At 37.8% G+C, this 24,665-nt stretch overlaps 1 protein-coding gene across 6 annotated transcripts in view; it reads left to right on the forward strand.

Moving 5' to 3' along the window:
• PRUNE2 (prune homolog 2 with BCH domain) overlaps positions 1–24,351 on the forward strand; it is a 144,598-nt gene extending 120,247 nt beyond the window's left edge. For 2 of the 6 annotated variants that reach the window (XM_056325031.1, XM_056325036.1), the window contains 9 exons: positions 4,714–4,887; positions 9,884–9,986; positions 11,426–11,557; positions 11,711–11,797; positions 15,053–15,151; positions 17,187–17,222; positions 17,745–17,783; positions 19,295–19,342; positions 21,488–24,351. In XM_056325031.1, the coding sequence (XP_056181006.1) occupies positions 4,714–4,887; positions 9,884–9,986; positions 11,426–11,557; positions 11,711–11,797; positions 15,053–15,151; positions 17,187–17,222; positions 17,745–17,783; positions 19,295–19,342; positions 21,488–21,509 (740 nt within the window). In that variant the 3' untranslated portion in view covers positions 21,510–24,351. The remainder of the gene's footprint in view (positions 1–4,713; positions 4,888–9,883; positions 9,987–11,425; positions 11,558–11,710; positions 11,798–15,052; positions 15,152–17,186; positions 17,223–17,744; positions 17,784–19,294; positions 19,343–21,487) is intronic. The other 4 variants (XM_056325033.1, XM_056325032.1, XM_056325034.1 and 1 more) reach the window with 4 other exon arrangements.
• Positions 24,352–24,665: the final 314 nt, after the last annotated feature.

Consider the following 24,665-nt stretch of genomic DNA (forward strand, 5'->3'; position numbering starts at 1 on the left):
ATTTTCCCCTTGCATTTAAATTCTCTGTTGCTAGTGAGGTCACTATGATTTAAAAATTGTATGCGCTTTTGAGCATACAGGAACAGTTGCATCAGCTTAAGTGATACCGCCAAAGAGGCATCACTGTGTACTCAATCATGCATGAGTGTCTTTAATGTCACTTCTTACTAGAAAGCAGATTGCCTTATGGATAGGTGCAGAGTAGAGTGGTGTGTTGTTTGATGGTTAGAATGTTTTGTAGCAAAGCTTAAAACTAACACACACATGCTTACACTAGAGCAGTGTGCACTTGCGGTTTTAGACTGTTGTGTAACCACTGTGTGAGCAAAAATCTGTCTACAGTGGAACAGAGTGGAACTTGCATTTAAGCCCTACAGTAAATACATTAAACTCCAGTGATTTTGGTGGCAGTTGTATTTCTGTCAAGCATTCCTCTTAAGCTTTTTTTTGCTGCTTTCTAAATGTGATAATTCATTCAATTGCTAAAACTGCACAAGCTTCCCCAAGCTCCTCAAGGTGAAGGACTCAAGGTGCCTGTGGTTTTGGTGATGTTTTTGCAGTTGTGTCATTTGATTTTTTTTTTTACATACTTAATTGGCAAAATGCCCTCCACTTAGATGAGCCAGGAACAGAGGGTAGAAAAGGAAAAAAAAAAATCATTTTATCACAATAAGCCAGCAATAAAATTAGTGGCTGTGTATATTACATGAATCATAGCTAAGAGTAGTCACAGAACTAGGGCAGAATGGTTTAATTGCATCGTAAATAGCCTTTGTTACGTTTGTGTTTCTGTCACTCTACTGTTAACCACTATGCACTTTGCTGTTACCAGCACTCACGATCTCACACAGATCAGTGTTTCTAACTGGTGCCAAACCCAGGGAAGGAATTCCTGAGAGCATGTAGCTGTTGAGACTGTAGAGAACAGTGATTTTTAGCTTGTCATGCTCAGACTGGTGACAGTCCATTTGTACTGTGAAAGGCAACTGAGGAAAGAAGGCAAGACTGTTGTCATGATTCAGGGGTCCACCTCATCATTGGTAAACTGATAGCTCTGTAATACAAGAAATACTGAAACCCATTTGCTTAAAATGATGAAGAATCATCACAACTGCAACGTGCAAGAAAATGAGAGCAGAAATACTGAAGTACTTGTCTTAAATTAGCACCTGACTTGTTTAGGGTTGGTTCATCATCGGTTTCACAGGAAGACTTTTGTCACTAATACTTTATGTTTAAACATTCTCTTTCAGAACTTTTTTAGAAATGAGCTTTTTATGATTATTATATTAGTTGATGTTGCAGCACAAACAAACTAGTAGGCTGCAACGAGGCTTTTACAACACAGACAGAATCTAACCGACAGTATCTCCTTCCTCCAGAGGTCAGACCACAAGTTGACATAAAAATTGCACTTCTGAAAACCATACGGGCGTATAGATGAAGGTCTTCCCCAAAGCAGGGTTATTTGTAAAGTAAGAGTGTTTATTATTTTGTCTGCAGCTGTTTATTTCCTTTCTGAATTTCACACTGGTGCCTCTTTCTCTGCAAAATGAATACTCTAGGCCAGGGGACCTCAAACTACGGCCCGCGGGCCAGATACGGCCCCCCAGGGTCCTCAGTCCGGCCCCCGGTATTTACAGAACCCCCCTGCACCCCCCCCGCCCCTGCTGGGGGTTGGGGGGGGAACCAAGCAGCCGCAGATGGCTGCCTGCCACTGCATCCATGCACCAGCCCCCTGGTTAAAAAGTTTGAGGACCCCTGCTCTAAGCAGTAAAGCATAGCCACTTTTTCAGGAAGAAATGATCTAATACCATTTCTATGTCAAAATAATTCATTTGGCCAATTTCAGCATTGTAAGTTTTATCAGGCTCTCTTTTAGTTACTTTTCATCATTTGCAGTTTCACCACCAAAAAAGATATCAAAACCCAAATACAATTTCAGCATTAGTCTGCCAGTTACCTAGCCCACAGCCTCTTTTCACTAAAGTTGTTCTACCTGCTAATACTGGCATTTCCCCTCAGCCATGCTCATTCTACCCTCTGAGGAACCAGCTGACTAGGCAGTTCCCTAGGCTGTTCTGATAATCCCTTCTGTCTACTCTGAGAGCACCTGAGCTGCGTAATAGCATCCCATGGGGATCATCCTTAAAGTAATGGACCACTTTGTGGTGACCTCTCAAAGTTTGCATAGCTTGACTGCATGCATATAGTTTTCATATTGTTTCCCATGGTACCTTTAGAAAATATCATACAAAATTGCATTAAGATATCTAGGTTTGGAGGGAGCAGAGTTATGCATTTTGTAAGCTTATTTCCAATGTCATGGAATATGTGGTATTTTAGAACTGAATGTTAAGTATATTATTAAATGTAGTGAGCATTGTACCCTGAGAATGCATGAATACATACTTCAGGTCCACAATATATAATTTACTGAGCAGCAACTGTTGAACTGATTTGAAATAGTACGCTTGAAAAAATATAACCTTTTGCAGTCTGTTCTTCTTCCTGACCTTAGATCTCCTCAAACTCCCTTTATTTGCTCTTCCTAAGGAAAAAAGACTTATGTAGTTATGTTTTATATACATGTGTGTATCTTCCATTCCTGTTTCCATTATCAACAGAGTTTGACTTGAATAAGGTTTTAACTCATTGGCTAGCTAGGCAGCGTGGCAGGAGATGAAGTATCACTACTTTCTTTACCCAGTTCCTGCCTGCTGGAATCTTGCAAGGAAATTGGTGATAGACTAAGCTTTTCTGCACATGGGAGAATCTGCCTCAGAGAGGGGACCTTCAGCCAATATTATTTCTTAATAATACATTGTATTAGGGACAGAAAATATAAGACAGGTGGCAGCAGAAATTCAGACTTAATTAGCTCTTCTATAACAATAAATGTGTGCTCAACCTAATATATATTTTTTTAAAGTTCAGAGCTTTTTTGTGTGTTTTGAGGAACTTGATATTCCTAACAGTTAGTAAAATTATTGATAGGTTTTAATGCAGAAATCAGTTTTACAAATTAAGTCAGTACATGTATGTGTATATACCTGTAGGTTCAGTGTGTGTAGCTATATGTGGTATCTACACAGTGTACTGTCTTATTCTGGATTTCATAAAGATAATTGATTTAATTCTTATGATAAACTGGTGTGTTTTAAGGCTCATGTACTTCCATTTGTGTGAGTAGTTCAAGAAGCAGCATTAATCAGAGAGGCATGCAAAGATAAACCAGTATAGCAAGGTTTGAGGACTTTTATGAAACATTGTGTTCTTTACTACTTCTTGTCAATTAGTTTAACTCTCAGTTTGAGGACTTTTATGAAACATTGTGTTCTTTACTACTTCTTGTCAATTAGTTTAACTCTCAGTTTGAGGACTTTTATGAAACATTGTGTTCTTTACTACTTCTTGTCAATTAGTTTAACTCTCAGATCTCTGGCATTTTCAAATAAGATGTCTGATTAGCTTTCTATGTACACACATGTCATTTTGTATCTCACTATGTATTTGTTTACTATTACCTCACTGACTTCTATGATTGAATTCTGCTCTTAGTTATGACTGCAGAGACAGAATACTACTTTAAAAAAGTTGATTTTGTTTACTTCAAACATGTATAGTGCATAAAATGTATGGAATCTTTACTATGAAGATATACTAATATGCTCACAGCCATATGGCAAAGGTGCTTCAGTAAGAATAATAGCACAAAAGAGGGATTTCTTCCTGCTGCGCACACCCCACCCCCCCCAGCCCCCCAGGGAAAATCAGTATGTTGTAACGCTAACTGAACGAGGAAATGAAATAATTCCAGCTGTGGACAGAATCACTTTTCATGTCACTTTCTCTCTAACCAGCCATTAAGTTTGAAAAACTGGAATGCAGTTGAATTTGTTAAGAGCCGTGGCATCAGTGTGCGATGGAAACATATTTTTTTTTAATTACTTCACAGCTTTTCTGAAACTAAGAGCATCCAGCAGAGAGGCTGGGCTATGAGACTTCATAGCCTCTTGTCAGCTGTACAGTTTATTTATTGTGATCATTGTGTCTGTGGACTACGTGTACCTGTTCCCTAACGGGTGCTGGTATGAATAGCCAGATTGCCTGGCTGCTCTGCACTTAATGTCTGGGAGGGAACTGGTATTTAACCTCAACCTAAAGGCCTTGGGGGAGGCGAATACTGTGCTTATATGAGGTCAGCATTATCTCATGACTGAAGCAGAGGAAGATGTCTGTTCTTCATATTTGCTGGTGCCAGATGTGAAGAGATTGGAGACAAACTGGGAGAAAGTTGATAAGATGTAGTTCTGTGGTAATTCCTCTCTAGACAAAAAGCATCTGTGTTCACTTTAATTCCATGTTTTGCTTTTTAATATAGTTCTCATACCTGCAGCACAAAGATTTTAAAAATCCTACAGTGTGGTACTTCTGGTGAGCAACTAATCAGCTTTAGTAACTGGATGCAAAACCCCTTTGGTGGTATTCTGCCTACTGTTCTTTTTATGGTCATAATGTTGAAAAAATTTAAATTTCATTGTAAAAAATGAGAAGTTCTCATTTACTAACTGTTAGATGATTAAATTCTGCTCTTATTTATATCAGTGCTGTCAAAATCCAGTTGGTTTCAGTCATCCATTTCAAAAGTAACAGGAAAAAATATTTAGAGCTTTTACAGGAAGATGCAATATATACAATTTTATTTTTCAGAAGAGCAGACTGCTACTAAGGAAGCGTCACAGGAGTCTGAATCAATTCCAGAGTACACCGCTGAAGAGGAGCGAGAGGACAACAGGTTATGGAGAACAGTGGTTATTGGAGAGCAAGAACAAAGAATTGATATGAAAGTCATTGAACCTTACAAAAAGGTCATTTCACATGGAGGTAGGAAAACCCTGAATGCATTTTTTAGATTGTAAAAAAAACCCCATGCTTTATTGGGCATGATTATTTTCTATTTTAGTTCAGTTACCACACTGGCAATGTGAGAGGGAGTTTGTTTTTCAGCCGTGGCTGAAATCAACCCAGCTTTCAATCCAGTGTGGCAGTGACTACTGAGTATTCTAAATACAATGGAATTTCAGGAGCAATAAATACACTGATATACATGTGTCTGTCAGGAGCTATCTGATCATTGTAGGCTAAAACTGTCTTAAAGCAAGGAAAAAACTTGTCCTACGGGGGAAAAAAACCCCCAAAACTTTGTGTGGATTTTGGCAAAAACTTTTGCATGAGGAAGTACAGTGTGTGATTTTCTCAATGGCGTATGTGTGTGCAGAGATCTGAACAAGTACAGTGGCAAAAGAAGGAAAACAGTTTTCGCTCAGGCTTCTGTTAGTTTGGCTAAGCTCCTGATGTTGTTTTTCTGCCATTTATAGTTGTCAGTAGCTAGCATTTCACCAGCAACTGTTTTATGTTTTTTTCACATAATTTGTGAATTATTATCAAATAGCATATAAAAGAAAATATTTAAAGTAGAAAAATGACCTAATGTGCTTGCTGTATTGTTTCCTTTGCTCATCTGCTCCCTAACCTCCTCAGAGATTTTGTAGCTCTGGTGTTACTAGCACAATTCTGTATACATTAATTCAAAAGGATAAATATTACTGTAGATATTGAAGGAAGAAAATGAAGCAAAGCTTTCTAGGTGTAGTTTCCTTGGTGTCTCAGGTTTAGATTGTCTTTGGATTCTGTATGTTTGGGGGCAGTGTTTGCCAGCTCTTAAGGTATTAAGGATGAATTGTTCTATCCGGAAAAAAACGAGGCAGGTAACTTAGCATCTCAGAAGTAAGATTTGTGAGTTTGTATGAGGTTGCTTCTGTCACAGTGCTGCTGATCTGTAACTTCATTTAAAGGTTAATGTTTCCAGTATATTTGCACTGTTGAATCTCTATCTGGTAAAGGTGACATAAATTCATTTTGGCTAATCATATTACCTGAGGATGTGGTCCTCAAATTGCTCACCTACATTAAAAGCAGCTAAATGCAAGTCTACAGGTGTTCACAGTGGCCAGTGTGCAGAAAGTTTAGTCGGAATTGATAGACATTTAAACCTCCAAGCGTTTTCCCACTATAACACCACCATCAAAGATTTATGAATGTGATGACACTTCAGACACAGTTTAGCAAACAGACACAGATGGCGTAATTTAGGAAACAAACATAAAATATTTTGAGGCCTTGCTAATGGTGTTTGTTTATATATTTTTTTGTATGCTGTAAACTAGTCTAGGTACACTTGTGGGTGATAATTGTCACATACAGTTCCTACTAGATGCTGATGTATATGTTTATACCAGCTTTTATGAAAAATAAATACTAGTCACATGAGTGGAAAAGTAGCTCTTAATTGAGCACTGCTTAACTGTTGAACAAGGACTGGTTTCAGTGGCAGATATCTATGATGGCAGCTGTGAAGTACATAATAATGTACAGTTACCAGTGGGAGTCTAGGTCATTCAACTCAACTTCCAGTATGAAATAATCGGGATTCAAATTTTGTGTCTGGCATATTGTTTTGTCAGATTGCTCAAATCTAAGACAGAGAATGTTACATCTCCTTTGCTTTTGAATGGGTGCTGGTCAGTAACTTACCCATTATAGAACAAATGGTGTGTAGTGGTAAGTTTCAACCCACCACAGGCTAAATTGGAAGTTTGCCTGAAATCTGGCCATACCAAAGCAAGTTAAGGACTGGATTAAACTCTGTGTTTATGGAGTGGCAGACTGAGGATGTGGAAACGAAATCATTTTGGTGTATGGGTTATGGGAAAACTTTGGGCAGCTTGAACAGCTTCTGCGTTGTGGTGGCTAGACCTATTCTGTATGATGTTCCCTTTGGCAATACTTTAGTATATTCAGAGTGCTTTAGAGGGCCAGCAGTCTTCCCTTTAACCTCAGGATTAAGAACAGATTCTGGCTAAAATTAGGTAATTGGAAGTCGGGTCAAGCATCTCTTGATTATTCAGTGATCTACTGAACATTCCTCCCTGTCAAATGACAGATGACACCAAATGCAGAATCTAGATGGTAGCCACAAAATAGGAAAGGGGACAGTAGACTGGGCAGTCTAGGTGTGATGTTGCCTTCCATGTATGTTAATAGAGAAATTTCTAAGAGATCTGCTTCTTTGCATAGGCTGACTGACAATTTGGGGAAACACCTTTTCTGGCTTCTAGTGATGAACTAAAAAGCACTTTTGCCTTGAGTTGGCGTTCTTTGTCTACAAGCATGTGTAAGAAAAAGGGGCCTAGTTTTACTTGTGGGTTTTTCTTGTGTGTGCTCTTAGGTGGCATCTGCATATAATCACTTTGCTTTACATGAACTGCAGACTGTGCTGTGTAATATATTGGACACACCTGTCACAATGTGCTTTTGCTGCCAAACTTCTGAGCCAGCTGGACAGGCTACTTTATGGCAGCGTGATATAAATTGTCCTGAAAGTCTTTTAAGGATTTTTAAATTTATGGAAGGAAGGAAATCTCTTCCCTGTTTATAAAGCTGAGGGGGAAAGACTGCTTTGTTCTATTATGATTTAGCCGAGGGATGAGCTAGGATGGGATATGTGAAACCAGTACTGTCTCTTTGAAAGTATGTGAGTCTATTGAGAAGATGGAAATGTAACAGAGTAGTATTAAGTGATGAGGGTAGGAGGTGAAGTTCTTTGCTCTTTGTTTCTTTTGAGAAGAACAATACATTCCTTCATGTCAAACTCCTTAAAGGTGAAGGTGCTGAAAATAGGACTGGAGTGTTTTCCCTCTCCCTGTGTACATCTTTACTAGAGAGTGCAATGTTCCTCTTTGAATTTGATGTTGACATCTTCATTGGGACACCAAAATTATCACCCATGTCTTTTTTGCTTGTCCACATCCTCCAATAGGATGGAGAACAGCACTGTACTGTGGAGAAGAGAATGGACATATGCTGGGCTACTGTTATACGTGGCTTCTCTAGCTCTGGAAGCCTAGCTATAGATTAGCTGGCCCTTGGCCTCTGAGAGCCAGTAAAAAAGCTACTTCACAGTGCTGCGAAGACAGGAGATGCCAAGATCATGGGAGGATAGAGTAAAGGCTAAGGACAGAAAGGTTCCTGCAGTGTCACAATGATTCTTCAGTGGATGAGGTCTAGGCTAGCTAGCATTCTCAACTCAATGTTGGCATTACCATCAACAATATATATTATAATCTCATCCAATACATTATATTTAGTCAAATCTACCAAATCAAATTCAGAAAGAAAAAGGTCCAATGTAATCAATCCTTCAACAGGTTGCTTTGCTAAACCTTCATTTGAAACAGCATGGCTTGAGACAGGAGACTTACTTCTGACATGCACATTTTTCTTTCAGAAACTTAGCTTTCTTTTGCTCACCATTGTAACTGGGGAAGCGGTGGTGTTCTTCAGTCCTTTAAGGAACAGCTGAGAGCCCTAAATGGAGAGTGCCTTAGTGCATGTCATTATGACTGGAATAATGTTGAGATTAACCAGCTATGGTTCTCCTTGGCATAGAAAACTTCATGAACAAGTACTTTGAAGCACCCATTTTGTCAGGGATTCTGGATTCTTTGAAGATCTTTACAAAGTCATGTAAGAAATTACTTCCTTGACATAGACATTATCTCCTTATTTCAGCTAGCTGAGACTCAGCTCAGATGTTGAGTGAGAAAGAAGAAAACAAAATAATCTCTCACTCTTCCCTGAATACCACACAGGGATCATGTATTATCTCTGACTTCCTATAGAGAATTTTGCGTGGCTTGGCTGGCTACAGTGCAAGAAGTTATATGGACATTTGAGTTAGGCTTGGATACTGCTGTCTAGTGTCCAAAAAGCACTGTTAAAGTCTTAAAAAATCTCCTTATGAAAGTGTTGTATAGGTGCTGGTATTATCCTTTTCTTTTTTCAGGATTGTGTTCCTATCTGAGGGATATTCAGGGTTTCCTTCACAAGCATTAGCATCTCCCTCATGGCTAGTTTCTCCTGACCTCTTTCGAAAGGCTTCCAAGTTGTTCTCTTAAGTATACCCAGCTTCTGTCTCTGTGCGTTGTTAGTGCTATCTACCTACGAGAATTTCTGTAGCATCTTTATAAATTGCTTCCTGACTGCATGTATCTTCTAACGATGCAGGAGTATTTTATATTTGTTGTTAATAACACAGAAATCGATAGCAGCTGCAAAGGACTTTGGAAAAGATTGACCAGCATTAATCTATCATGAAAGAAAATATTTTCCTTTGGGTAACAAGCAGCTGTCCTGGACCCCACAAGAGCAGTGCTGCAGTTTTAAGGGTTTGCAGCTATCGTTAGGCAGTGGCATAGCCCAGAGAATGCCAGTATTGGGCAGCTGGAGCGTCCAAGGTAAAAAAAGTATTTTATACAAAACTTGCAGTGAAGGATTTAACTAATCCCCAGAAGTATAGTGTGATGCATTTATAGTTTTAATATCCTGAGGCCATTAGAGCTGAACAAGCCAACTGAGACTGGATTGAGAGACTTCATGAACGTTAATCAAAAGATGCAGGATAACGAATGTAGGATATTTTCTTTAGCCCCTTATTCCTCAGTCTAAGGTGAACATTCAGCATATCATTGCCATAGAGATGCAGTGGACCAGGAGTTCAGGTAAGACTGTATTACTTACAAGGGGTTTTTTTGCTGGTCTCTATAAAAAGTTTACTAATAGTTGTGCTAAGTGTGGGGTTTTTTTTTTAGGAATTCAACATAACTGACTATTCTTCCTTATTGCTTGGTGAATAGTTCACGCATTTTTGGTTTTCTTCAGCACTAGACATAGTAGCTCCATTCCAGGATTTTGAGATTTTGATTTATCCTGTTAAGAGCCTTTGGCAAAAGCAAAAATGCCTTTTTGTTTTTTTCCACAGGATACTATGGTGATGGTCGGAATGCTATCATTGTGTTTGCAGCATGCTTCTTGCCAGACAGCAGTCGAACTGATTACAACTATGTCATGGAAAATCTTTTCCTGTGAGTGATATGTGAGCAATGTGACAGTCTTTTGAGTTAGTACTCACAATTATGTAGTGAGACATAACCTGTCTTTAATTATGAGGTAAACTTGGTCATTAGAGGGGGAGTGACTAGAATAACAAAGGAAACAGCAGTTTTAGATAAACTGCTCAGTGGAGTATTATTTCAGTATTCTTTACCTACTCACCATCCTAAATTAAGGTGTGTTTGTCAGGACTAAATCTAACTGTAGTACCTCCCAAAATGTCAAAGAATGCAGTATCTTCAGCTTCTCGGGCCTACAATCATTGCACTGTTTCACTAATGACTTCCAGCCCTTACTGAGAACAATCAGCAGGAACTTAGACCACCAGATGTTTTTGGTAGTTCATTGTTTATTATATATTACCATGAGGTATCACTATATTTCATATTTTTGATGTATACTGTGGTTGTGTTTAGGAATCGCAGGCCTATTTTCTGACAGTTGTTTTAAAAACACAACATAAATGACAGTTGCTGATACAAACAGTTCTAAGTATTTTTCCGGACTCTAGCTGCTTTTGATTCAGTTATAAGTGGCAGGGGCAAGTTGGGTAGGACACGGATTTGGCTACATGAGCTCGAATTTATCACAAGAAAGTTACTCCTAGTAGCAACTTGGTTTGGCAGCCAAAAAAATCAGTCATTACAGCATTTTGTGTACTAAACCCCAGTAAGTAATTTCTAAATCCAGCAGAGGCCTGGCCTTCACATTTGCAGTTTACAAAGCACCAAGAGCACAGACCTAGTCTCCTTAAAACTCCAGTCCTTAGAAAGGCGCATGGTGACAGCCAGTGTCTTCAGCATTGTGTCTATGTGTGAAAAATGAGATAGTGCTTTAGTTCCAGGTCAGACCAACTGCTGTCATTTGGCAGGTTGGTGGAGAAGTTTTATTAGCCTTGAGATTCAAAGTGTTTGTAGTTGGCAGTCACAGGCTTAGTTGCAGTAGTGCAAGGATCATGGGAATTATAGACAAGTACCTTCTCCTGACCCTTTGCATTGAACAAACATGATGATTAATAGTGAAGTTTCTGAAGAGTTAATTTCAGAAGTTCCTGGAACTTCACATGATCTCTCTTGCTTTTGCTCTCCCTTGCAAAATCTTTGTGCACTTTTTTTAAAAAAAGAAAGAACAAAGTCACCTATGAGATTTGAAAACTCACTATGAAATTTAACCTTTATAAGGAGTCCACATGTTTCTGAAGATGCAGGTAAGATTGTGGTTTTCTAGTTAATACATCTGCAGGTAGCATGGTGACCAGTGCTAAATGTTTGCTTTGGTTTAAAGGAAAAGAATACGCTGTCATGTCATAAATTGCTTAGTTTGCCTTGATTTGTGCCTAGCAGACTGATTTAGTGTGGGCATAAGTGGATAATGTAAAGTACGTGCTCACTTAGTTCTGTGCTTTCATCAGCTATGTAATCAGTACCTTAGAGCTGATGGTAGCTGAAGACTATATGATTGTCTACTTGAATGGAGCAACACCAAGAAGGAGGATGCCTGGACTGGGTTGGATGAAAAAATGTTACCAGATGATTGACCGACGGTGAGTAGTACTGTCTTTTCTGATCCACAGCTATTATTCTAAATCTGTCCACTTCTGTTACTCCCTTGTGTGAGTGTTTACTGTATATGATATTTCTGTATGGTTTTTTTTGAGGTTTGTTTTTTTTAAAGAAACAATTTCTTTTTTACTTAGATTACGGAAAAATTTGAAATCATTTGTAATTGTTCATCCATCATGGTTCATCCGGACAATTCTGGCTGTGACACGACCTTTTATAAGGTATGCAGTGAATACCAGTGATTTCCTGTGTCCCTAAGAATACAGAAGCACCCTAAATAATCAGACATGGCTGTTAATCTTCCACTGAACAGTACTAGTTTACAGTTTATGTTGGGATTTTGACAGATGGAGTTGACTTTCCTAAAGTGTGAGGGGGCAGGGGAAGAGTTACTTATATGAGTATCTAGTTGCAGACATCATAGGGTAGGTATCCTAAACCTGTATGTGTATGCAGAACTGGGAATTCAGTCTCTTAAAATAGTCTTTGTTCCAAACCCAGCTAAAAGGCGTGTAGAGGAGGGCTTTTCCTGTAAGGATAATCACCTAATCTAAAAAATCCAGGCTGTAGGGCAAGATTAAGCTACAATTCTGTGTTTTAAAAAAATTAGTTGCTTCTTATGCAAGAGGACTGCCAGCACCCTGAGCTGTTTGAATGTATAGGAGTTGCAGTTCTAAAAAAGGTTTAAAGCTACCAAAAAACCACTTTGATTAGTGAATAAGCAAAAGAATTTTACAGATCTTGAAGACCTCAAAAATTGTTTGAGGTGGGCAAGTGTGCAGCTGAAATCATGAGATCAGGGAGAGCAGGCTGACGTGTGTGAGAAAGTGCTTCAGGCAGGAGAGGAATCTTCTGCAGAACCTACCCCACACAACACACATCATGACAGACCTTAGAGAGGTCTGCCCCCAGGACACTGGAGGTGTCTGTTGCAGGGTGCTTTGTCCTGACAGGGTGACATTGGGATGGGGAAGCACATGAATTTTCCATTGCTGCCAAAGTGCAACAGGCAGGGTGTCATAATGGAGCTTCTTCTTTCATATGTGGTAATTTTAACACCAAATAGAAATTGAGGAATAAAAATACCAGAGTAACAGAGAAACAATACTTGGAATTATTAACAGTAATGATGGGGATTCACTGAGCTGCATTTGGTATCTGAGGTGTTTCTTTTGGCATCCTATTTACTCCCAGAGGAAAGGTAGGCAGTAAAATTAAAAAACCCCAGACAAATATGCCACATCTGTTTCAAGTCATTAGTCATTTATTCAGAAAAATTCTCCATTTCAGCTGAGTAGGTTGAAGTCCCAGTGCAAGATGAAAGTGAAGTGCAAATGGTAGCTGAAGAAAGGTGGGTGGGACGCATGGCTGATGTGACTTTTGTAGAAGATAATGTAAGATTTTTGAACCCTCACCAAGGACACTTGGTGAAAGAAGAAAGAAAGAAGGGCACTATGAGAAAGCTGAGTAAAAAACTCTGGGAGGCATGAAAAGACAAAGTCAATTCAGTAAGAAGCAATGTAAGGAGAAAGACTTGATTAGATTGAAGGCTGATGGCTATACCTTAGTTTGCTAGCCCTGAGCTGTTCACCAAACCACTGACAACCATGATGGAAATTTTAGAGTAAGAAATTAATTGGTTCACGAGCAAGCAGAGATTTCAAGGAGGTAGATGTTAGCAACATAATTTTAATTCTGTTTCAGCTGAGATGTGGGACAAAACAGTAGGCATCAAGAAAGTGAAAGACAAGGGACAGTGAAGTCACTGAGGATGTGCTACAATACTACCTCAAAAACTGGCAAGGTCATTCAGTGGAGTGTGGGACTTGATTGATGAACACTAAACAGTTGTCTGAATACACAGGATGAAAGAACTAATGGCTGCAAAGATAGATCCTAGATACACTTTATGGACCAGATAATCACACTAGAGATCACTTTAGCTGTGTTAGGTGAGAAATTAGATTTCTAATGAAGTGTCTGTGAAAGATATTTGGTGTTTGATGGAAATACTTAAATAATACGAAGTTTACCACTATTGACAGCATGCCTGCCCTGAAGTCTGAATGAGAACTTCTTATTTTGGTCATGTGTTTGGGTTGTCCATACACAAACTCCCACATGAAGCAATTACTCAGAAATCAATTACTGTGGTGGAATTAGTGGACCCAGGAGAATCCTTAAGTGGAAAAATTAACCCTTGAAAGATGTTTTTATGTCTTCCCCCCCCCCCCCGCCCCGCTCAGTCTTTAGAAGCTTCTGATTGCCTTGCAGCTTGCCAAGTTAGTTTAGCTGGCAGTTCAGAATGCAGACTGATTAACATTTTTGGATAAAATACTAAGAATTGTCTGTATATTGTCATGGCTTTGACTGGATAATTGCAAGTGATTCATCTTAAAACATGATCGTTGGCCTGTTCCAGTGTCTGTGCCTAGTGATGCTAATCTGGTACAGGGACAAATTGAAATGGATGAGCTTAAACAACTATTGACAGTATTTTCATGTATTCCTGTTTGTTGCCTCACTTTACCTTATAAGGAAGATATGTATGGTAAAGGGAGGGGAAGTAGCCTTCTGCCCAAAGCTGTTTCAGAGGCTTTGTATTGTCTGGTCATACCCCTAAATCAGCAGCAAATAAGAATATGTTGGTTTTCATGGTCTAAACTTAAGAACAGTTATGGTCAATGTGCATTCGTCGCTGTTACAGATTTTAGAAGGCTATCTAAATACAACCAGAGTTAAATATGGAAAATTGCTTTATGAGCCAAATGAGAAAGCTCTCTCACAAGTTCATACATACCAAATAATTCAGGTTAGACAAATGAATAGTGTTATTTTAAGTGTATTTTCTGAACAATTTAGCTATTTTCCAAGTGATCATTTCTCAAACACAATAAAGGATCATATAGCACAGCTGAGATAAACAAGGGAAGTATTTCCTCATAAGAAGGCTCTGCAGTAAGAATGGACATGCACGTGCACAATCAGATCTGTAATCATCTAAACAAATGAGAAAGTTCAGTTTAATTATGTTTGATCGAGAATTGGTGTCAAATACAAATGCTAATTCATCACAATCACTTGATGTTTATTCATCGTGACCACATTGAGCGAATGCTTCCCATCTCTTTTTACACCTAAGTATGCTGTAGGGGGGTTGATTAGTTTCAGAATTTTCATATATCTCCTTCAAACTATAAAACTTCATGCTAGGGTATGTAGACATTACAATTTATAATGTTGTCCTAAATACTGTCATTCAGCCTAAGCAAGGAACAGCAGAAGGTCTGGACTTGATTTCAGCCTTACTGCATCTTAGGTATGTTCATGATTAGCTGAACTCTGTAACTGAAATAAGAATAACAAAGTGCTTAATTATTTACTGCATGAAGTACATAGCATCTTTTTTTTTTTAAAAAAATTACAATAAAAGATTTGGGGGTGAAAGTCAATTAACTGTTGTTTCTTTGTTTCAGCTCTAAGTTCAGCAGTAAGATACAGTATGTCAACACATTGGCAGAGCTTCGTGAGATGATTCCAATGGAATATGTGCACATACCAGACAGTATTGTCAAGTAAGTAATGTACAGTAAACATGTCCTTGTTCTAGTGCAAACTATTTCCACTATCTAATAATAGTGTTTCAGAGTCCATAAGAAAAACAGAAAGCCCGTTTCTGATGGTGTTCCTATTCTCTTGTGCACTTTCCACTGTCACATTCAGAAGCAGAAAAACACTGTAATGGAAACACAAAACATAATAAAGATATACTCCTAGGGGAGCTACTGTTTATAGGAAGAAGGTTTTTTGTACTGGACCAAACGATGCTGCTAGTAAAATGAAGATATTTTAATAAGGCTCAGAGTCCCATCAACCCTATGATTATATAATCTGGATTGGAACAGACTGTTCACTAATTGAAACCCAGAAAGAAAATAGGAGAAAGTTTGACCCTTCCACAGGTGTCACTTATGCTATATTTTTCCATAATTTTTACCACTATTTAAGTAAACGTTTTTTAAGTTTTAGTCATATGAAGCTTTGAATTGAAACAATAGTTCAAAGATAGCTTGTTCAATAGAAGAACACTGAAAGTCCATAGGTTTACTGTTCCTTATCTTGTTGATTTTCATGGTTTAACCCAGAAAACACTGAAAGACAGTGTCTCAGTTTTTGCTTCCTATGTGTAAAGGTTTTTTAAATGCAGGTTTTTGTAAAGGAAATAAATCTTTTAAAAAAATTGTAGGAAGTTGGGTTGAATTTTTCACCTCAGCTGGCTTTTTTTCAGACCTGAAAACAACAAACTGAAATGGTATATCAAGACTGAAAATGCTGGAAATCAGTCGTGATTTTTCATGTGGGTCATTATTAAAAGGGTATGCTGTTCAGGAATGCTTTTTTAAATTATTCTTTTTATCAAATGCCCTACGTTTTGAACAGGTGAACATTCTGTTCTAGAAAGTATTTTGATGAGTAAATACGCAAGTATGATTGTCTTTTCCTTAGGGCTTGCCAGTGACTAGGTAGGAAGAACATTTGTTCTGGAGCTGTCATAGATCTCTTCAACCTGGGCAGGAATTTTCACACCTGCCTCACATTAGTTATGAAAGCAGCATAATTTCTGTCTTTGAGCTGGTGTTTGCTCAGATACTTGTGGTGTAATTCCAGGGAGCAAACGTGAAGCTCAGATCTTGCAGTTAATCGGGGATCATAGGGACTTCCACTCAGATTTATTTGCTGCTGTAACTTCTTTAGGCCTGGAGTGATACTAAGAATGTGAAGTACAGAGGTAGTTGGTCACTTGGCAGAGAGATGTCCAGAATGTTTTAACGTTATAAAATGTTTTCATCCTCCTGTCATGCCTTGTCCTTCCCTTCCTTCCTCTTGGTTCCTGTAAACATTTTCTTATAGTTCCCTTTAGCTATACACCTTAACCTGGTACTTCAATGTGTTTCTCTTTCTGCTTCCTTGCTGTTTCTTGACTATTACACTGTCTGTAGCAGTGCACACATCTGTTACACACATCTTCCATGTAGACTGAAAACTGTTTGGAAAGTCCATTCACCTCTCAGACCAAAGGTGAAATGATCACAACATCAGTACCAAAGAAGCTTTAGGACTTACAGATAAAGAAATTCTAGAGAACTGCCTGCTTCATGTCACCAGCAGCCAGATGAGGCATGATTTTGCTGAAGAAGATAACCAAAAGTTGCTAAGTGTTCCCACTGGTGGCAAGCATCTTCAGGCTGTTGTGATATGAAGGTTTAGTGGGTGTGTGCATTCAAGGCACTGTGAGTGGTTATTCACATGCCACAGGGAGAACAGCAGTGTTCAGCTGATAGCTTCCCTTCTGCTGCAAATTGAGAAAGGTTCCTGTAGCAAAACAAAACAAAAATTAAGCTTTTGGCTTCATAGTTGCTCCACTGACAAGGACAGAAATACCACCTCTGGTCACAAGGAATCCCACCTGTACAAAGTACACAAGCTTATGCCAGGATTTGGGTTGTGTGGTTCTTTGCTGGCTTTTACTGAAGTGGGATTCAGTGTGCCTATTGTATCATATGAACATGTACACCTTTTCTTTTCCTTCACCCACTCTTATCTTGTAAGGTATGATGAAGAGAAGTGTATTAAGAGAAGAATGAGGTAAAACTTGCTTTCTAGCCTATGCTGCTGGTCATAATGGAGTGAATCTGTGTGACAGCCTTTCACCTGCAGGTGACCTCAACAGCTCAGTGAGAGAGGACTTGCAATGATGTGGAATCTCATTTTGCCCTTCAAGCTGTTGAGATCAGCCTCCCTTGCAAATAACTTACCTGAACTCTAAAGATCCTTGACTTGGCACAGGCTGCAGCTAGTTTAATACTACCTGATAGAGCAACTGAATGCTTTCAGCAATCCTCCACTGGGCATGCCTCAGATCCCTGGCTGCTTTTATGTTTCTGCCTCCAAATGAGCTAACTAAGGAGTTACAAATTAAAGGTGGGTTAAGCACAGGGATAAATGGTATCATGCTCAGCTGAAGAGCTTTAGGGTCAGTGCAAAATACTGGGTGCCTATTTTAGAAGCATGTACTGTATTTTTTCTTTGCTCTGCTATTGCTCTGCTTCTCTCTTACGCTCTGCTTGCTTCTTTGTTTCTTTATATCAATAACTTTTACTCATGCAGACTGGATGAAGAGCTGAGGGAAACTTCAGAAGCAGCTAAGTAAGATAGCTTTCAGCTTGATGCTAGCATTATATTTACTTGTTTCACAGGAATAGATTGAATGCAGTAGTATGTTCTATGTTTGGTACAGCAATCGGCTCATAGTTTCAATAACTGTGTAAGTTGCCACATTTGTGAATTGACTTCCCCTCTTACTATAAGCAGCCTTATTTTGTACCATTAGGTCTCGGTAAGGAGTAATCATACACTTACACTACAAAAAACATTTTTACTGGTTTTATGATTGTTTCTTTAATCATGGGGAGGACTGAAATTACTTTCTTACCCTATTAAAATGGTTCATTAAACATTTTGTACCCTTCACTCATTATGTCAGATGATTGATAAAGTTTTTAGGAGGTAGTTCTTGTAAAAAATAATTTTTAAAAATTTACTACATCAGGGATAGCTGTTGTACCACATTCTCAGTTTAGGTAGGTTGGTAACTTTTCCTGTCTTTCCAGTGTTGGTTGGATAGGTCAGTGGATTAATACTTGATCATATTGTATTGCCTATGGTCACTTGATAAATCGGTGTCATCTGATGAATAGGTACTTTAAACTCATGACTCTGACTTCAATATACTGAGGCAGTATGGTGTAAAGTACTATAGAAATCCTTAACTGGAAGGACATAATCCTTGACTAACTGAGCAGAGCTTAGAGGGTATCCAGTGCACTTTTTTCACATGTATATTTCACGTAAAATTCTGGAGAAGGGAGCTCTGTCTATTAGTTTTAGTATAACATTTTTCCTGCACTTTTTGTAACCAAAGGTATTGAGTTTTTGAAGTTTCTTCTCAGTCTCCTTCCTTTAGTTTGTGCACTTCAGAATTTTAATCTTACCACTTCTCTGTTGTATTTTTTCTAAAGTTTCTTCTTTTGGTGGTACATATCTTTCTCTGGTTCTCCTGAGAACAGCTTTTAAAATGGCCACAGAAATACCCAAAACACTGGCCACTGCTTTTTGATTCTAGCAGCTAGACTGCCTCAAAAGTAATAGATTTGCTTAAGTGGTTTTCTGATACCACCTGAATATTTTCTTAAAAAAAAGAGGCTCACCCAACCTTGAAATGAAACTTCTATCCCTTCTATTCAAACATTTTCAAAGGCATTGTAGTATATGACAACAAAAACTCTGTGGAAGAAAGCTTTCTTATTACTCCTTTGATTTAAAAGAATGAAGGCTGCAGCATAGCAAGTGAAAGGGGAACTAAATATTCATATGAGGCATCACTGATTATTGTTATTGTTGGATGTATGAAGTTACTGTAGTGCATTTCCCTTCCATAACTTAAGGAAATAGCTTAAAAATTTATTACTCAAACTAATTCATGTTGCAGGCACTAAGATCACTACATTCCTATCAATAATGTTTGCGTGTTTGTGCTATCAAAGAATACTCACTACAGTTAGTTATTACATCCCCTAAACTTGATGTCATATTTAAAAAGAGAAAGAAATAAACACAGAAGAAATGTTTACTGCTACCTCTTTTTTTCTTGTGCTCAGGACTAGCTGTCTCTCAAATGATCCAGAAATTACTTCAGGGGAGCAGAAGTAAGCCTAATACTGTCATCTATGTTTTAACATTATTTTACAACCACATTTTTAGCAACTGAGGCTGAGTAGACTCCATAAAGCTTTTTGGAGACCTAAATGCTTTTATAGTTATTTTCAGAAACTTTATTCAACATAATGCAAGCAGAAAAAGCACTGAAGTTTGGATTTATTATATTTGCATTGCGGATGTGTTTAAAATGTCTTAAACTATTTCCAAGCAGAGACAGATAGAATTCTTAGCCTGAGGATATTCATGTTAAGTTATGTGAAAAACAAAAAGTGCAACATGATCAGAGTGAAGATGGTCCCATGCATTCTCCTCAATTAAAAGTAAATTGGTAACCTTGCCATTCTCCTTCAGTGATAAAAAGTCTTATATTTTCCTTTGATTTCTGGGTCATGCTCTTGATGTCTTCCTTCTCTTTGCTTTTTGTGCTTCTCAGCTTCTTTCATAGTTATTTCCCTGATTACATCTCCAGTATCTGTATGTCTCTTTCTTTCAAAGCTGGACTGGAAATGGGAACGTGTCGGTCCTCTGGCGCGCTGTTCTTCTGTCTGCTACTATAACTGAAACATGCAAATAGAAAACCCTGCACTACTTTTACTGTGCATCAGTGAGGGTGTTTGTAGCAGTTGTGTGTCACACAAGCACTAACAGTTCATTGCTAGAACAGCATGACAGGAGGACTTGCCATTGCAGCAGTGTGTATATTCCTGACCAGTGTGTCCAGGGGAGGAGTGGTTGGGGACTTTGCTGGCCCTAACCATCTGACTGGTATGTAGAAATACACTGGTGTCTCACACTGGAATATAGTTCAGAAAATAGCATATAGTAAACCTGAATCCTCAGTAAAAGGTTCCATCAATAACATGAGTATTAGTAAACAGGCAAATAATAAGTACATGCAGCAAACAGATGCATAAATAAAATAGAGCTTTTCTTTTCACTTTTTTGAAATAAAATTGTACTCTAGTGAACAATCACAGTATCGTACCTGTTACGTATGTTAGAACCATAAGCTAAATTCCTCATTCCTAGAGCAGTTAACATAAACCTTTTTTTTTTCTCAGACATTATTTATTATGTAGTGAGTCAATATAAGAATGATTTTCTTGAAGTATGAGAACAGAAAATACATAATATATTAAAGACTATTTATGATTTTGGTCTTCTTGTGGCTTGAACAGTTTTCTTGATTTTCTCAAAAGAGAAGCTGGTCAGTGCAAAAGCAATATGAGAGGAGAATTTATATTTAGCTTAAATATAGTTGAGGCTAAATTAATGCTAATTCTGCCTTTTCTCCGCATAAATGTGAATCTCTCTTCAGAGTAGTAATAATTTTCCTGTGGTTATATCACTTGTTTCTGGTTGTTGTTTCTTTAGGAAATAGGATTTCCCTTGTAAATGCCTCCACAATGATAATGGCAGTTTTACACAGACTTTTCTTCTGTATGCTTTCTGCTGAAACCTCTCCTGAGTCTGCCCAGCTCTTAGTTTGCTTTTGTTGTCTTTGTAATATCTGTTCCAAAGGTTTTTGTCTATTATCATGCTCCTTTGTGTTCTGTTTTGTTCAACTTCTTGTGCTTCCTCATGACTTCTTAAAAACCCCACATCATTATGAAATAATTCAGTGAAAGAACTGTGTGTGTTCTGTAACGGTTCATAAATATTGAGGGTGTTTTAAATAGTTATGTATTCTGTGAGGAAAACTGTATTTTGATGCAGTGTTTATGATTTCTTATTCTGAAGAAGGCTTTAAAGTATTTGGTGACATGTGCTTTGCACTAAATGGTAAAACTGTACTCTTAGAAACATTTTTAGAGGCACCCTATATCTTGCCACACTGTGGTGTCATTTCACCAGTGGATCTTTCCACATCTGGTGTCTACTGATTGAAATTGCCAGGAATGTAGTTACTGATTAATAAAAAGAGAAACAGATCTTACAGAGTTGTGGGTTTTCCATATACAGTAGATAGGATGTGTGTAAATTATTTGACACCAATGCGTTTAAACAAATGAGAGATGAGGGTGTTCAGCACTGCAGGAGCTCAGGATTGGGGAAATTACTAGTCATGTGTTTCGTAGCACTGATTTATTCTTTCTTTTGTTCTTTGTGTTTATTTTGTCTTTAATGTGTAGCATTGACATGACCCTGAAATAAAAAGCGTCATTGCCAGGCATTTGAAGAAGAGGGTTCACTTGGATTTTCATCGCCCAGACATCCATGACCATGGTGTACAATAGGCAATTTAGGTTAATTTGATTGGGTTTTGATTTTTCCGTGTCATTCAGCAATTCAAGACAACCAAAAGGGCCAATCCTATTGCTATGGAAACAGAAGAATTTTTGGACTAGTTATTTGAATTGAGAAAAACAGGTTTAATTAGGAAAACTGTATCATCTAGCATCGGTTTCTATGTGTCTGCGATTTCTGTTTTAAAGGTTACCATTTTACCAACAGTGTGCCTCATGAACAAGTTGGTGAGGATGGGGATTTTTGTTTCATTTGTCTTCAGTATATTAATGTTTATGCATAGCTGAACAGAATAATTGTTGCCATAAATGTTAGCTTGGTTGTGTCACAGAGCAGCAGTAACTTTAATGTTCAAAAATAATTCTGGAAGTGATGCAGGACTTTCTTGAATTTGTCTGTTTCCTGCTGTCTGAAAAGTCTTTCCAAGTTCATTTAACCCTAATTACTTTTTAATTTGGTCACAGAAAAGACTGATATACTGAAAAAATAATTACTTATCGAGTGGATTTCCCAGAGGACAGATCTGTAACTGAAATTTTAATAATTAAATTTATATATTCATTTTAGGGATAGTTTTTATAGAAGCAGCTAACCCGGTAGAAGATTGTCATATATTCTAAAAGCCTTGGAGAATTAATTTGTTGTTGTTTTCTGAATCTGTTTTTCCAGAACTTTGGGGTTATGAGTCTTCAAATGGCATCCTAACTCCGATTGTAAAGGCTATTAATGCTATCAATATGAAACAGATACTTAGTATTTCCTACTAACAACTGAAGATTACAACAGCTGGGAGTTACACTCACTTGTTTGAATAATAATTTGACATTTATTCCTAAGTATAACTAATAAAAAGTGTATGGTCTGTGTCATGGAACAGAACAGTGAAAAAATAACATGAAAAGGTAAAAACCATAAGCATTTCTTGTTTGCTGCTGTCCCATGTACTGGCACAAAAGACACTGCAGTTAAGTCCTCATATTTACAGGAAATTAACTGAAGCCTCTCAGATCATTCTTTTCAAGAGAGTGCAAATTCATTGTTGAGTGAATTCCACTTGCATACTTTAAAAAGGCAAGAGTCAAGAATATGGCTAGTGCTTTCTCTTCCTCTAATGAACACGTGCATGCACTTTCCAAACCTGCTGACTCGCCTGCTTGTGGGATGTCCTAACAAAAGTAAGTGTTACACACTCTCTGAAATACTATTCTTATCTTCACAACATTCTCATAATGCCCTAGAATTACATCTGTGGATTCTCTACTTCATAAATAAGTGATTAGACGTAACAAGTCAAGATAATCTGCACCTTATTTTTACATGTACATTAAGTCTAGTCCTGCTTCCAGTCCAGAATTATTAATAAGAGAAGACCAGCAAAAGTTTTCTTGGGGAATAAAGTTTAAGCAAAAAGCAAAATAGCATGAACCTTGATTTTTCAGTAGGATCTAAATTGAGAGTGAAAAGTGTATTTTATCCTTCATTTAAGATCGGTATTTTTGTTCTGTGGTTTGCACATTACCATCTCTGTCAATTTGTATTTTCTATTTGCAAGGTAGCCTGCAGCCGAGGAAGCAAGCATCCATCATGTGCACAGTTTTCAGCTACTGTAATGAAGGTTGAAAAAATTGTCAGAAAGGCAAGGACTTGCCAAATGCTTTCTTACCTTCCAGCATCAAAACTGAAATATCAGCACCTCTGCAGTCCTTGTGCTGTACTGACAGGTGGTGCATTGTATCTCTGTCATACTAGCTAGCCTGCAGTATCACATCTTTCTGTCAGTTCCTGTTCATTTCCACAGAGGAAGGACTTAATCCTGCTGACCATTGTTGCTGCTCTATAACCTTGCCCTAAATTAGGTTCTGATAGTTTCCACCTTTCCTCAGATATCTGATTCTTGGCTTGTCTGCCTTATGAAAGTGCTGTCACTTAGTATATTGGGGATAATGTTTTATGTACAGATTAATATTTGTATTAACTTCTAGATGCTAATTAAGCTTTACCTAGATTTAAACTATTAAAAGCATTTAGTAGCATGAAATCACATCTGTAGACTTGTAGTTTAAGCCAACTAGAGTGAGCCAGGTGACTTGTGTTACGCTATAAGTGAGAGAATTGTTTGCTAAGAGAAGTTCACCGCAAAGCAAAGTTCAACACACATTTCTATGCTCTGTTTGAGACCTAAGTAGGGTATAAAAGATTTGTGGTCTTAGTGCTGGCTGTCAACTCAGAGGTGAGTTTAATTCTAAAGGCTTTGTGTGCAATTACTAAACAGCAAAACAACGTGTGAATTAATATTATTAATGTCGGTGGACTACTAATTGCAGTGTGACAGAAGGAACCTGTTTAAGCCAAATGTCACATTAAAACAAAATTGGGGCATCAGTGTGGCAGCACAACAATGATTGCAAGGTTAAGGTGTGGTTATCTTTGCATATTAATATATTTTGAAAGTTTTTTAATGTTATGATACGGCAATTCTATATTATTCTAACAATAATATATCAATATTAATAAATCAGTAGTTTGTTGAAAGAGTAATATAGTACATGTACTTGCACAGATATAATCTTTTATATATGGATCTTTTATACTGTGTATCAGAGTGCTCAGATCAAATACAAATTAATAGTTGCAATTCTTTTGTTGTTAAAAAACCTATGCTGACTTATAGATTAAGCAATACAAGGATACCTAATATCGTTGTATGTGTATATATACCTATGAATCCGAAATAAAGAACTACAACTCACCACTGGAAGTTATTTCCTTTCAGCTCGAAGTTCTTTTCTTTATTCTCTGGGTGCATGGGAACACTGGACTGTTTCAAATCACAATTCTTTGTGGTGTTATAAACATTCTTCCTTCCCAAAAATTGAAACTGAATTAATTCTGCATCTCGTGATGTTATTCTTCACCTCCATGTATTCAAATCCTTACTTTGCTGTTACTAGCAATAGTGTTCCTGAAAGAAAGCAGGAGGGGCTCTTCAAATTGCTCTCTAATTCATGTCTATGCTGTTATCTAAAAATCAACTGCATAGATAGTCATAGTCTCACACCATCT

This window comes from Falco biarmicus, chromosome Z (assembly GCF_023638135.1).
Source record: "Falco biarmicus isolate bFalBia1 chromosome Z, bFalBia1.pri, whole genome shotgun sequence".
NCBI lineage: Eukaryota > Metazoa > Chordata > Aves > Falconiformes > Falconidae > Falco > Falco biarmicus.